Source organism: Stenella coeruleoalba (genome assembly GCF_951394435.1).
Source record: "Stenella coeruleoalba genome assembly, chromosome: 9".
NCBI lineage: Eukaryota > Metazoa > Chordata > Mammalia > Artiodactyla > Delphinidae > Stenella > Stenella coeruleoalba.
Window position 1 is genome coordinate 14,019,840 of NC_137155.1, and position 14,439 is coordinate 14,034,278.

The 14,439-nt window shown below is 43.1% G+C and overlaps 2 protein-coding genes across 9 annotated transcripts in view; one reads left to right on the forward strand and one right to left on the reverse strand.

Annotated features, from left to right (window-relative positions):
* The window catches only part of VPS41 (VPS41 subunit of HOPS complex), a 190,201-nt gene extending 178,840 nt beyond the window's left edge, over positions 1 to 11,361 (forward strand). For 3 of the 4 annotated variants that reach the window (XM_079931512.1, XM_079931514.1, XM_079931513.1), the window contains 4 exons: positions 5,839 to 5,938; positions 6,045 to 6,089; positions 8,049 to 8,128; positions 8,685 to 11,361. In XM_079931512.1, coding sequence (XP_079787638.1) covers positions 5,839 to 5,938; positions 6,045 to 6,089; positions 8,049 to 8,128; positions 8,685 to 8,765 — 306 coding nt within the window. In that variant the 3' untranslated portion in view covers positions 8,766 to 11,361. The remainder of the gene's footprint in view (positions 1 to 5,838; positions 5,939 to 6,044; positions 6,090 to 8,048; positions 8,129 to 8,684) is intronic. The other variant, XR_013829759.1, reaches the window with a different exon arrangement.
* LOC307191431 (uncharacterized protein) overlaps positions 1 to 14,439 on the reverse strand; it is a 172,408-nt gene that overhangs the window by 9,460 nt on the left and 148,509 nt on the right. For 3 of the 5 annotated variants that reach the window (XR_013829762.1, XR_013829763.1, XM_079931524.1), the window contains exons 3-4: positions 6,190 to 6,462; positions 1,809 to 3,472 (exon numbers count right to left, since the gene is read on the reverse strand). Coding sequence is in view for 1 of the 5 variants with exons in the window: in XM_079931524.1 (XP_079787650.1) it covers positions 6,234 to 6,462 (229 nt within the window). In the remaining 4 variants the exon portion in view is untranslated. Of the gene's footprint in view, positions 1 to 1,808; positions 3,473 to 6,189; positions 6,463 to 14,439 lie in introns of those variants that run through there. The other 2 variants (XR_013829760.1, XR_013829761.1) reach the window with 1 other exon arrangement.

Sequence of the window (14,439 nt, forward strand, 5' to 3'; positions counted from 1 at the left end):
GAGCATGTGATGACGACCTGTGGGCTTGTCATCACTGTGAAGGGTGCAGAGCGGGGGGGCCGTGTGCTGAACTCGGGGTGGTGGCCTCAAGGAAGAGACTTGGGTGAAAAGGAAAATGAGGATCAATGGCATCAAAAAGAGAAGTCCGAGCTGTAAACGAATGAGAGAGCTGGAGGGCCAGGATCTTGTGGCCAGGGAGGAGGATACTGTTACGTGAAAATCTCCAAAGGAGTCGTTGTGAAGATGTTCAGAAAGTGCGGTGAAGGGAGAGGTCCGGTGGAATTAGTCAAGAAACCATGAGGGCGGGAGTCGTCCAGGGTCCGGCTTCCTCCTTGAACTGGGAGGTTAACCCTGCAGCCCACAGGTGACTGTGGTCTTACTGGGTAACACAACTTTAAAGAAGAGGTCTTCCTGAGGGTGGAAAGTGACAAAACAGGGAGCCTTGGCCTAGGAGGTTTTTGGGAAATTGGGGGTCATGGGAAAGAAATGGGTATTTGTTTTTGGCAAGTAGGTTGACGATCTGTTCTACAAAACTCTTCCAGATGAACAGGTATTTATCTACGGTGGAATTCGGAGGCTTGCAGGTAAGGTGAGCCAGGGAAAGGTTACTGCAGGAAGGATGAGGAAGGCCAGGAAGGAAGGAGAAATGTAGGAATGGGTTAATGGATAGGAGAGGTGACATGAAGAGCTGTGCCTTGTGCAGCACCCGAAGGATACAGAAGAGCCACCCAGGCAGGAAATGATACACTTCATTCTGAAGCGTGCATTGGCTTTGGGGAAAGCAGTTCCGGTGTCAGACCTCGTAAAGCTCGGGGCATGAGTGAGCTCGATAATGATGTGTATCTCCTCAGTACTCGCCACCCCTGGGTCTGCCTGGATATGCTCCAAGTTGCAGATTCCAGTTTGTTGGGAAGTCATTTAAGTGTCTCTGAACAAGTCTACCCCCAGGAAGGTGACAACATAATTCCCCCTCCTGTCCTTCAGCTCTACTGTGTGAAGCCTAGCCTCTAGGTTGAAAAATCTGCCTACAAAAACACCTAATAGATCCCTCTTCCTAGGTTCTTTCTGGAGAACCAAGCTCAGGGGCACCACGGGGTCTCACTGCTCATTAATGTTTTATCAATGTATTTGCATAGTTCTGAGTCAGCTGGGAATAAAAATAAAATTATTATTAGGTGCAAAGTGAATTCTGTATAAAAAATTAGCCACTAAACAGCTGCTAAATCAATATTTTATCCTCTTAACTTTTAAATGTAATGAGAGCTTTTCCTTAAGATATGTAAGAGTGCAGTGGGTGGTGTGTTAAGGAGGCTGGGAGTTACTTTGCCAGTGAGTCTGAGGAGTGGTGGCAGCCTGTGAATCCCCGACGGGGCCGGGGTGGGGTTGGGAGTCTCCTCTGGCCCTCAGACATCTTGCTGGAGGATGCAGAGAGAAAATGCTCTCCTGGGGCAGGTTGTTCAAAGAATCCCAGGAGGTACTTCCTACTTATCCATGAATGAAGAATTTTGAATTATTTTCTATGAAAAAGGTGACCTTTTTTATTAATAGAAATTTATTTTCTTTCTCTAGAAATCACTGTAAAAATAAGTCTATTTATAGAGCATTTTGAAGCTTCCAGAAAGGTTTCACATTCATTTTTTTTGTTTTTTCTTCTGTCTAGTGTCTTCGTTTGTTTCATAAAACTATAGTCGAGTTTCACATGTTTTAATGGGATAAATTCCCAAGATTTTGCAGGTCCATGAATTTGCAAGGATCTGGATCCTGCTGTGCATGAGAGCAGGGCAGTGAGGGGGAATGACCATGGGGGACGTTAAGAACCATTCAGTAAACGAAGGAATCCAATTGTTAGGGAAAGGTTATCACAGGGCTTCTCAGCACCTTTTTTTTGCTGATTTGCATTCGCAATCCAAGGGTCAGATTTACAATCAAGTAGACAGCATTTTAAAACTTATTTGGCCACTGAAAGTGCTTTGGGAGATGACTCCTTAGTGAATTGCTAACTGGAAAGAGAAGGTACAGAGAAAGTTGGGGGAAAAAAATTTCTTCTGGTTCTAATTTCATGTTTTCTAAAATGCAACAACTTTTCTCAGTTGAAGTTGAGCATGAGGCGTGTTAGATGTCTATGACATCATTAAAGTGAAGGAAAAACCAACCACATAATCAGTGTTTCAACTGTTTAACTTATTTTCATATTTTTATACCTTGTTACATTGTTAGTACAAAGCTTCAACAAAATTTAAAAGCTTCAGTGAAGTAAGAAGGATAAAAGTACCCCTTATCATACTTCATAGACCTAAAATGTTTCTAGGTCTGATTTCAAGGACAAAGGGCACTTGTTTTGATATAAATTATTTATGAAACAATAGGATATAAATGATATTTCTATTTTTACATTAAACTGACCACAATTTCCAAATTATTTTTATGCTGTTTCATATTTGTAAGACATTTTATTTATAAATTTAGCATTTATTTATTGTATTTATTTAGCATTTATATCCACTTCTATTGCTTTTTTTTCTTCCTCTTAAGAGTTCCAGCATCTTTGTTCTTAAACACTTCTCTTTTGACAGTCTTATTTGACAGTCATTTTCAGTAATGATCCTTAAGGAACTGTCATCTCCATTTTACATGTAAGAAGACTCAGTCTCAAAAAGTTTTGACTCGCCAGCCTGGGAAGGTGAGGAACTGGGTTTGAACTCAGATACTCTGACTAAATGTGTTTTTCTCACTAGTTGTCCCACTGGTCTCTGGAGGTGAATTCACTGTGCTGGCAGGTTACAACACAGGAATATATAGGATTGTCTTGGAAGATGAACAGGCAACCTGTTGTCTTTAAAGAGCTGTGGACATGGTATTTGCAGATGTGGACTCTAGTCCCCGCTTTGCCATTAACAAGCCTGTTGACCTTTGGGGAGGGTACATAAGCTCTCTGGGTGTCCATTTCCCCCTTAGATTAAATCAGTATTTGTTACTGGCTGCACACCAGAACTATCTGCTTTTCTTAAATTACCAAGTTTCAGGTACCACCCCAGATCTGCTGGAGAGGATTAGGGACTAGGTCCTTAGACCACCTTGGTGTTTCTTATACACTCAGCCTGGCACTGGGCTATGCATCGACATTTAGGAGCTTCTAGACTAGATGGTCTCTGAAGTATTTCTCTCTCTCAAATTCTCAGTACGGTCCTTTCGTAAGCAAGCCTTTATATAGCGAATGCAGCTGCGTAGTCTTAACGATATTCCTATGGAACTCATCCGTGATACTTATTTTGGAATCTGTAATAAAGTAGCTTAGATTTTTCAGCATAAGCTTTTTAAGTTATAGGTTTGATTGTTTATAAACACATTTATTTAAATTTTTGCATGCCTACTGTGTTTGTTAGATCCTGTGCTGCGTAGGTACTTACAGGGCTTCCATGTGTTGTCTCAGGGACCAGGAGATGAGTAGAATGCAGCTCGAGCAGCCCATGATCTGAACGAATATTTCTAGGAGAAGCAAAAAGCTTTAACACTTACGTTTCGTTAAACTTCACACATGTACATGAACACACACACAGGTAAACTGACTCCAGACATCTCTGGGTCTATCAAAGTTCTTTTCCCATATTTACATTTGCTACAAACTCCATGTGCCTTTATCATTGTCCCATAGGTCTCTACTTTGAAATCTAGACACAAATGAATTAAGAGGAAATAGCGACTTCTTTCCTATCTGCCTTTTGGGGGGGCCCACATGGGTTTCTTTTTGACCCCCAGTGCATAAGCCCTTAATTTCTTCTAAGAAAGAGTTTTTAAATTTATATATCCCCAAAATAAACTTTTAAGATAAAATCTATTTTTTTTCCTTTAAAATTATTTCAGTTTGGCTTCATCACAGCTTTTAGGTGACATGGGTAGCCTATGCCAACCAACTATAGCTTCTTTAGTCAATTCGGTACATGCCTACTTTGTGCTATTGTAAATTTCAGTGCGACTGCATTTATAATTCTGTTTTGAACTCCAGCATGAGGCCTTAGAGTCTTCGTCTTTTCCTTCTTATTTCTCTGCAATTCATCACCTTTGATGATAATCCCAACAAAAAGCAAAGCTTTTTCAAGTAGAATTTAAATCCCATTGCACTGTGGCCTAAATGATGGATCAGAAATGAGGTACAATGGTTTCTAGGTCTAGCTCCGGTATCTTACTGGGGGCTTGTAAAACCAGGTAACTATCTCACGTGCAATGCCGATGATAAGCGCTACAGTATGAACAAGGCAATGTCAGCAAAAAGTTCAACATTTCAAAGAATCTTTTAAAATAGAAATCTCAGGAGCTTCGCAGTCTTGTATGGCATTTTTCCCACGGCAGCTGTTTTTAATGAACCATAATAACTTCGCTGAGGTACGGTCCTTTTATTGCTTTGTAAGATGTGAGTCTGGTGCTTCACTTTTGCTTGGAATTATCATCAATGATGATGAGAAATAAGGAAAAACAGGGAGAGTCTTGTGTTAGTTTTCAACAGCTATCTTATAAACATGTTCTTATTTAATCTTATAATAGAACAAGGTATGCTTGTAATGATTACAGAAGCTACAGCCGATTGCCATGAAAACCATGCAAAAGAAAAGGTAATATTAAACACAGAATTTAGAAAAACTGAGAACTACGGAGGGAAACAATGTAACGTTAAGGAAACTAGAGTGGCTGAGAAGGATAGAGGAAGAAGTTAGTAACATACAAAGCTCTACTTGTGTATTTTCCCTTCTCCTGGCTATGTGCCTCTGAATACTAGAGTTTTTCCTAGAAAATACTTTGTGGGTGGACAGATGGTGCCTATTTAGAAAAATGTAATCCTGGTGAAGAAATGGTTCCTTCTTAGTTGTTGCTGGTGTTTTTTCTTCCCTGTTTTCTTTTTTAAGTTTGCAGACACCGTGGCTTCCGTCTAGACTGCCAGGCCCACCATTCATGCCATGGGCCTTAAAGACCCACTCAGGGTCACAGCCAGCTCTTTTTGAAGCATTTTGCTGTGATTGTGACATTAAAGTTTTTATTTTGGTATTAGAGGCTGGGCAGCTAGATACATTTGCTTATAAATTTTCTTAAAGTTTACCAACATTAATATTTGTTATTTTTCTCTTCTTCCTGTATGCTTTCGTGACGTCTGTTACAGTTTTAATGTCTTTTTAAAATGAATCTGAAAATTCCAATTTCTAGCAGCATTTTAAAGAATAACACTTAATAGGCAGTGTCTCAATTAATGTAGAAACAGTAAAATCATGTCGTTTCCTGCTCATCAGCTTTAGAAATGGTGGGTATAGAACTCTGGACATCTGTTTTCTTGGCTCATGTCATTAGGCGAGAAACCGTCTGGGTGCATTCACCCAATAGCTGTGCTCCTTGGGATTTGAGAGGAGGACGTGTTATCATAGCCGACTGGGGATGGAGGACCCCAGCTGACCGCTTCCAGTTCCCTTCCCTGGTGGCATGAATTGAAAGCATGTGAAAGCAGAACGTCCACGTAGGTTTTAGAGTTGAGAGTGACTTTGGGGGGAAGAAAGTCAGGATGCAGCTCTGCCTTTGCCGTGACCCGGAGCTGGGCGGCAGGGAGGCGGCGATGTCTTCATTGTGTGAATCTCCATGGCCCTTCCACAGAGCCGCACAGAGCCCCGGGCACTAAGACCCACGGGGCCGGAAGAGGAAGATGTGGGCATAGAAGCTCACATTAGCGCCAGAGGAATTGGTTTGAAGGGGAAAGGGGTCACCTCTGCCTGCTGGGCCGCTGCATGGGAGCAGTAGCTGGCTTCTCCCCCACATTTCAGTCTTTTTAAGATGGCTTTTCTTTCACCATGTGTGCATTAGATTCTGCTTCGCGAAGGCTGCAAGAAGATTCTCGTAGCTGACTCGTTGTCCTTACTGAAGAAGATGCACCGAACTCAAATGAAAGGCATTCTGGTTGACGGTGGGTAAAACTGAAAGAATCCTATTGGAACTGCCTGCCTTGCTATCAGAAGGGACAGAGCAAAGAGAAACATTGTATAATCCCAAGTGTATGTGCTTCCTTGCAGAGGAGAACATCTGTGAGTCCTGTCTTTCCCCTATTCTTCCATCAGGTAAGATGGTTGGGAGGGGAAAAAAATTCCCAATCCGTGTTCATGGTGAGTGGAGTTAAAATTCTGAAGTTAGCGGATTACAACTTATAAAATTATATACCTTTTGGGATAATCCAGTTTAGAGAAGAATTGCAGCCCATGTTGCTACTCAGTTGCAGGCTGGTACTGCCGCCGTTCCTTAGAGCCGAGGCTCCCAAGCTCTCGAGTGAGTCGGCATCTGCCAGCAGGCTTGTGAAGACTCAGATCGCTGGTCCCATCCCCAGAGGTGCTGATTCGGTAGTGCAGGGTGGGACCCGAGAATCTGCATTTCTCACAAGTTCCCAGGTGACGTGGATGCGACTGGTTCAGGGGCCAGTCTTTGAGAACCACTGCCCTAGTATAGAAGGAAAGAAAATTAAGATTTACCATCAACTTGTTAGAATCCTAGCTAGCAGAACCGTGTGTGCGCCTGGGAAAAAATTTATAGGTAGCTTTCCCTTTCCTTTAGGCTATGTGGATCTAGGCACCCAGGGTATCTCACATTTCAATGGAAACAAATACCTTCTAATGGGAACTGTGACTCCTTAAAAGACATGTACATTTGTTCATAGTTCTTGGTAGCTATATATCTCTTCATATCATTAAAGCATTTTATGTAAGGATCACAGGACAGGAGAAGAGGAATTTCCATAATTTGAAAGTAGAAATTAAAGCATAGCTGTTGAGATGCTAAAAAAATGCTTCTTGTGAGGGCTTCCCTGGGGGCGCAGTGGGTGGGAGTCCGCCTGCCGATGCAGGGGACGCGGGTTCCTGCCCCGGTCCGGGTCCGGGAAGATCCCACATGCCGTGGAGCGGCTGGGCCCGTGAGCCATGGCCGCTGAGCCTGCGCGTCTGGAGCCTGTGCTCCGCAACGGGAGAGGCCACGACAGTGAGAGGCCCACGTACCACAAAAAAAAAAAAAAAAAAAAAAAAAAATGCTCCTTGTGTATAAATTCAGCATAGAGAAGTACTAAAAGACCTAGTTTGTGTGCCATTTACTTAGCTTTAAGGGGTTATTTAGCACGGCAGGAGCACAAGAAGTTCCCCGTAGGGTGTTTTTTACAGGTTTGGATTTTAAGTGCTTGTGTTAAAAACTGCAGTGGGCATAGGAAAAGCAGTGAGCTTTCATAGGGTTTTTTTTTTTTTTTTTTTTGCGGTATGTGGGCCTCTCACTGCTGCGGCCTCTCCCGCTGTGGAGCACAGGCTCCGGACGTGCAAGCCCAGCGGCCACGGCTCACAGACCCAGCCGCTCCGCAGAATGTGGGATCCTTCCGAACCGGGGCACGAACCCGTGTCCCCCGCATCGGCAGGCGGACTCTCAACCACTGCGCCACCAGGGAAGCCCTTTCATAGGGTTTTAACAGAAAGCGAACACGTGCACCTGCACTGTATAGTTAGATTAAACTCCTAATTTAATCTGTTAAGGATTCAGTCTTACCGGAACCAAGCTGGCCACAGAGCACGCACAGACGAGGTGTGGTGCCCCAGCAGAAGTACAGCACAGGGCAAGGTCACAGCCTAGGATGTCAGCCCAGCTGCGCCCTGAAGTTAGTGAACGGCCTTGGCAAAGGCAGTAGGTGAACCGACAGAAAGCATTCTTACAAAGCCACTGAATCCACTTTCGTAGTGTCATGATTGTGTGTACGGGGCTGGAGGAGGGAGAGCTTTGCACACACACATCCTGATGCTGGTTCTCACAACACATGCTGTTGCCTTGCCATGAAATCGTCCCCAGTATGTAGCTGTAGTAACTGACTTGGAGGCCGAGCAGGTGACCTGGGACCCCCATAGCAACAGGACTGTCATCCCTGCCCTGCGTTCAGCCCTGCTGCTCTGCAGGGATGCCTTCATCAGTCAGCATCCCCCCAAGGCAGCTTACTGCTGGAAAGGGAAACTTCTACTACTGCACTGAGCTCTTCTCTTTCCTGCCCTCTCCCCCAGACGCAGCTAAGCCCTTCAGCATGGTGGTCTTCCACTGCCGCCACATGTTCCACAAGGAGTGCCTGCCTATGACCAGCATGGTAAGTTGGCTGCTTGGCCACCAGCAACTCGAGAGAAATCGGTGCAGCCAGAGGGATGTGCTTAAAATGATAACCCCTGTCCACGTCTCAGTTATAATATAGTTTACGTCACGTCAGAAAAAGCAATGTACCTACTTCTCAAATGTAAAAATGCTTAGTATACGATACTAAACATTATAAAAGCATATTCATGTAAGTAAATTTGTTGAGATAAAATTGATGACAGTTGAGCTTTAGAAATGAGCTACAGTGAGAACCATTTTCTATTTTCTATAACTTTCTCACCCTGATTTCTGTATCATGACACTGCTATTTTTTCAGTGTCAAGTTGGTTCCCCCAGGTCCCCTTGGGTCACGTGAGACTTGTCTTGCTGTGGGGGTGTCTTTTGAGTCCAAGAATAACAGCTGGTCTAGACAGGATCCTGTGTGAGCCAGCAGTAATCTCCAGAAAGAGGAGCAGTGTTTCATCACCTGATCCCCATTCCCCCACCAGTGCTCCCATAATATTTCTGAATATGAGCAGAAAGGGTTGATCTTTTAAAATCTGCATTTTTAGAACTCTCCTGTGCAGTTCTGTAACATCTGCAGTGCAAAGCACCGGGGACCAGGAAGTGCTATTCTGGAGATGAAAAAATAGCCCAGCTGTTTGCCAGCCTCTGCCTCGCCGCTCTCTGAAGACCATTTCTGCAGCAACAGAAGCTTTCGTTGACACCAGCGCCGTTAAGAGATTTGTACAGGTTTATGTCATGCTTAAGAAAAGCTTCTTCATCTTCTCCCATTTACTAGATGTTTCTCTTTGCAGTTGATAAAGTTAGGGTTTTCCCTGTCCATGCCTTGATGGGGGTTCACAGTCAGTATTTCATCATTTATTTGTTCGACTCATTATTTAGGAACGGAAGCCTAAGTCTTGGAGTTGGAAGTGACTTTTTTCCGGTGCTAGTAAAACCGTCCGGCCGTCACGTGGACTGCTGAGAGCGGCCCTGGCTGGCCGAGCGCACCTCACTGTGGCCATCCCGCAGCTCCTGGGACCTTGTTTCCATGTGCTCTGCCAGCAACAACTCTCAAATTCTGGGTTTGGCTTTTTTTTTTAATATGTCATCAGCTGTTATCTTCTTAATAGGCACTGAATGATACATGGTGCCTGTTGTCACTGACTCAGTGATGTCTGGGAATAACGAGCCGTCTGACGCTCTGCAGTTTTATGTTGACAAACGACACGTTCTCTTTGTCTCGATGCCCAGCAGTGTCTGGCCCTGGCAGGCATTCCGTGTTTGTTGATTGAATAAACATTAGCTCTTCCCACTGTGAAAGACTCACTTTTCCTGGGTTGCACAACTTTAATCAAGCATTCTGACACCCTCTAAGGAATGCAAGAGAGTTTCAGCACCTAGAGTGTGAGGGAGCGTGGGTAGGTTTTCCTAGCAGGGAGGAAACGAGTAACACTGTAGAATCTGAGAGGATGCTCAGGGGAAAGGGGACTGTGTGGTGCCAGAGGGTAGACACACCGCCATTTCCTGGAGCATTCTCTGGAGCCTCCTTTGCCCTCGTAGAATGTAGAGAGCGTGGAATACAGGGAGAGAACTCAAACTTGTGCCCACGACTCATAGTTATTGGTTTCATCTCCTTGGGATACACTGCCATCCTCTAACCAGTGAAAAGCACATACTTGCTGTCCCTGCTCTCTCTGTCCCATAAAAGGGAATCAATGCAGCTCTCTGCATCTGTCTTCTTGGGGAGAGGGAAGGATGCTCGTGGCTACCAAGCACACCATTAAACCTGGCTCAGTCATTCCCAGGAGGAGCATCTCATTTCATTCTCATGGGACCCCTAGGAAGAAGACATTATCCCCAGTTTTACCGACAAAGAAACCAAAATGCAGAGACGTTATCACAGTCTCCACGGTGACTGCCTGACTTCAGAACAGGGCTCTGTGCTCAGAAATCACATGGCCAAGTTCACAGGAAATGCACAGTACCTCTCTTCTCACTGGAGTTAAAAAGAATATTGAGGAGAAGACAACAGACTTTTTCGGTCCCTCTTAAATATTTAGAATTGGAAAGTCTTTGTTGTTACTGTCAGCCCTCTCAGAATTTCTGTATTCCAAGACTAGGGATCTCTCTGCTACGCTGCTAGTTTTTAGTTTTTGTTTTAATGAGAGAAACTCTTCCTTCACAAAAATACCTTACAAATGAGCCCCATTTGAAACACAGCTAAAAAGCAGACTTACTTCACTGGTCCTGGGGAAGAGGAACGTAGCTGCAGACTTCGTATTTTGTACCCTCTCCTTAAAAAAAGCCATTCGCTGAGTGGGAAACTGCCAGGGTCACAGTTATTTTGTGAAAACAGTTTTAAAGGCTTTTCCACTGTTCATGTCCATAAATATGTCCATCTTTGAGAATTTGAGATGTTCTCAGTAAATTTAATTCATTTGGCTGTTCTAGTACTAAACCATGTATATTTAATATTATGAAAATGAACATTTATTGAGCAACCACTGTGTGTCAGGCACTGTTCTAAGCACTTTGCATGCATTAGCATCATAATGATATGAGATAGGCATCACTATCATGATCATCATTTTACTTAAAGGTTAAGCAGCCTGTCTAAACTCAAGGAGCAACTCATGGCACAAGATCTCCACAAGATGGTGGAGTCAAAGGACCTGAGCTCACCTCCTCTCATGAAAACACCAAAATCACAACTAACTGCTGAACAACCATCAACAAAAAAGGACTGAAACGTACCAAAAAAGATATTCTACTTCTAAAGACGAAGACGCTGCCACGGCGAGATGGTAGGAGGGGCACATTCACAATACAATCAAATCTCATACCCACCAGGTGGGTGACCCACAAACTGGAAAATAATTATATTGCAGGAGCTCTCCCACAGGAGTGAGAGCTCTGAGCCCCACATCAGGCTCCCCAGCCTGGCATAGGGAGTAGGAGTTCCCAGATGGCTTTGAAGGCCAATGGGGCTTGATCCCAGGAATGCCACAGGACTGGGGTAAACAAGCCACTCTAGGAGGGCACACACAAGGTCTCATGAGCATTGGGACCCAGGAGTAGAAAAAAGTGACTTCACAGAAGCCTGGGCCAGACCTACCTACTGGTCTTGGAGGGTCCCCTGGGGAGGTGGGGGGCAGGTGGCTAACTGCAGGGACAATGACACTGGTGATTGAGGTACTGGGTACTCACTGGCATGAGCTATCCTAAAGGCTGCCATTTGGACACCAAGACCTGGCCTCACCCAACAGCCCAGCACCTCAGGCCAAACAACCAACAGGGTGGGAACACAGCCCCACCCATCACCAGACAGGCTGTATAAACTCCACCTGAGGCAACAGCCACCTCTAGACACACCCCTTGACACGGCCCTGCCCACCAGAGGGACAAGACACAGTTCTGCCCACCAGTGCCTCCAACCAGGAAGCCTGCACAAGCCTCTTAGACCAGCCTCATCCACCGGGGGGGAAATACCAGAGGCAAGAGGAACTACAGTCCTGCAGCCTGCAGAAAGGAGACCACAAACACAGAAAATTAGACAAAATGAGATGTCAGAGAAATATGTTCCAGAAGGTGGTGCAAAATAAAAACCCAGAAGAAATACTAAGTGAAGTGGAGATAGGCAATCTACCTGAAAAAGAATTCAGAGTAATGATAGTGAAAATGATCCAAAATATCAGAAAAAGAATGGAGGAACAAGAAAGAAGACACAAGAAATGTGTGACAAAGAGCTAGAAGATTTAAAGAACAGGGCTGAACAATACAATTGAAATGAAAAATAAACTAGAAGGAATAAATAGTAGAATAAATGAGGCAGAAGAACAGATAAGTGAGCTGAAAGACAGAGTGGTGGAAATGACTGCTGTGGAACAGAAGAAAAAAGAATGGAAAGAAATGAGGACGGTTTAAGAAGTGAATCCCCATAAGGTTATCAGCTGATTTTTCAGCAGAAACTGTGCAGGCCAGAAGGGAGTAGCAGGACATATTTAAAGTGATACAAGGGAAAAACCTACAACCAAGAATACTCTACCCAGCAAGGCTCCCATTCAGATTCAGTGGAGAAATCAAAAGATTTACAGACAAGGAAAAGCTAAGAGAATTCAGTAACACCAAACCAGCTTAATAACAAATGCAAAAGCAACTTCTCTAGGCAGAAAAGAAAAGTCCCCAACGAGGAACAAGAAAATTATGAATGGGAAAGCTCACTGGTAAAGGCAAACATACAGTAATGGTAGGAAATCATCCACACACAAATATGATATCGAAACCAGCAATCATGAGGAGAGTACAAATGCATTGGAAATGCATTTGAAATTAAGACACCAGCAACTTAAAACAATCTTGTATATATAGAAACTGCTATATCAAAACCTCAAGGTAACTGCAAACCAAAAGTCTACAATAGATACACACACACACACACACACACACAGAAATCCAAACAGAACACTAAAGATAGTCATCAAACCACAAGAAAACAAAATAGGAAGGGAAGAAAAAAGACCTACAAAAACAATCCCAAAACAATTAACAAAATGGCAATAGGAACATACATATTGGTAATTACCTTAGATGTAAATGGATTAAATGCTCCAATCAAACAACATAGATTGGCTGAATGGATACAAAAACAAGACCCATATATATGCTGTCTACAAGAGACCCACTTCAGACCTAGAGACACATACAGACTGAAAGTAAGGGGATGGAAAAAGATATTCCATGCAAATGGAAACCAAAAGAAAGCTGGAAACAAACACCTGAAAGAATGCTCAACATCATTAATCATTAGAGAAATGCAAATCAAAACTACAATGAGATATCATCTCACACCAGTCAGAAGGGCCATCATCAAAAAATCTACAAACAATAAATGCTGGAGAGGGTGTGGAGAAAAGGGAACCCTCTTGCACTGTTGGTGGGAATATAAATTGATACAGCCACTATGGAGAACAGTATGGAAGTTCCTTAAAAAACTAAAACTAGAACTACCATACGACCCAGCAATCCCACGACTGGGCATATACCCTGAGAAAACCATAATTCAAAAAGAGTCATGTACCACCATGTTCATTATAGCTCTATTTACAACAGCCAGGACGTGGAAGCAACCTAAGTGTCCATCAACAGATGAATGGATAAAGAAGATGTGGGACATATATACAATGGAATATTACTCAGCCATTAAAAGAAACGAAACTGAGTTATCTGTAGTGAGGTGGATGGACTTAGAGTCTGTCATACAGAGTGAAGTAAGTCAGAAAGAGAAAAACAAATACCGTATGCTAACACATATATATGGAATCTAAAAAAAAAAAGGTCATGAAGAACCTAGGGGCAGGATGGGAATAAAGATGCAGACCTACTAGAGAATGGACTTGAGGACATGGGGGGGGGAAGGGTAAGCTGTGACAAAGTGAGAGAGTGGCATGGACATATATACACTACCAAACGTAAAATAGATAGCTAGTGGGAAGCAGCCACATAGCACAGGGAGATCAGCTCGGTGCTTTGTGACCACCTAGAGGAGTGGAATAGGGAGGGTGGGAGGGAGGGAGACGCAAGAGGGAAGAGATATGGGGATATGTATATATATAGCTGATTTACTTTGTTATAAAGCAGAAACTAACAAACCATTGTAAAGCAATTATACTCCAATAAAGATGTTAAATAAACAAAAATCATTCATCTGAAAAAAAAGAAAACTGGAGTAGCAATACACATATCAGAAAAAATAGACTTTAAAAACTATTACAAGAGATAAAGAAGGACACTACATAATGATCAAGGGATCAATCCAAGAAGAAGATATAACAATTGTAAATATATATGCACTTAAGCTAGGAGCACCTCAATATATAAGGCAAATATTAACAGCCATAAAAGGTGAAACTGATAGTAACACAATAATAATGGGGGAGTTTAACACCCCACTTACATCAATGGACATATCATCCAGACAGAAGCTCAATAAGGAAACACAGGCCTTAAATGACACATTAGACCAGATGGACTTAATGGATATTTATAGAGCATTCCATCTGAAAGCAGCAGAATACACATTCTACTCAAGTGCACATGGAACATTCTCCAAGACTGATCGCATGCTGGGACATAAAGCAAGCCTGGATAAATTTAAGAAAACTGAACTCACATCAAGCATCTTCCAACCACAACGCTATGAGATTAGAAATCAATCACAAGAAAAAAAACTAAAAAACAGAGACAAGTGGTGGCTAAACAATATGTTACTAAACAACCAATGGATCACTGAAGAAATCAAAGAGGAAATTTAAAAATTCCTAG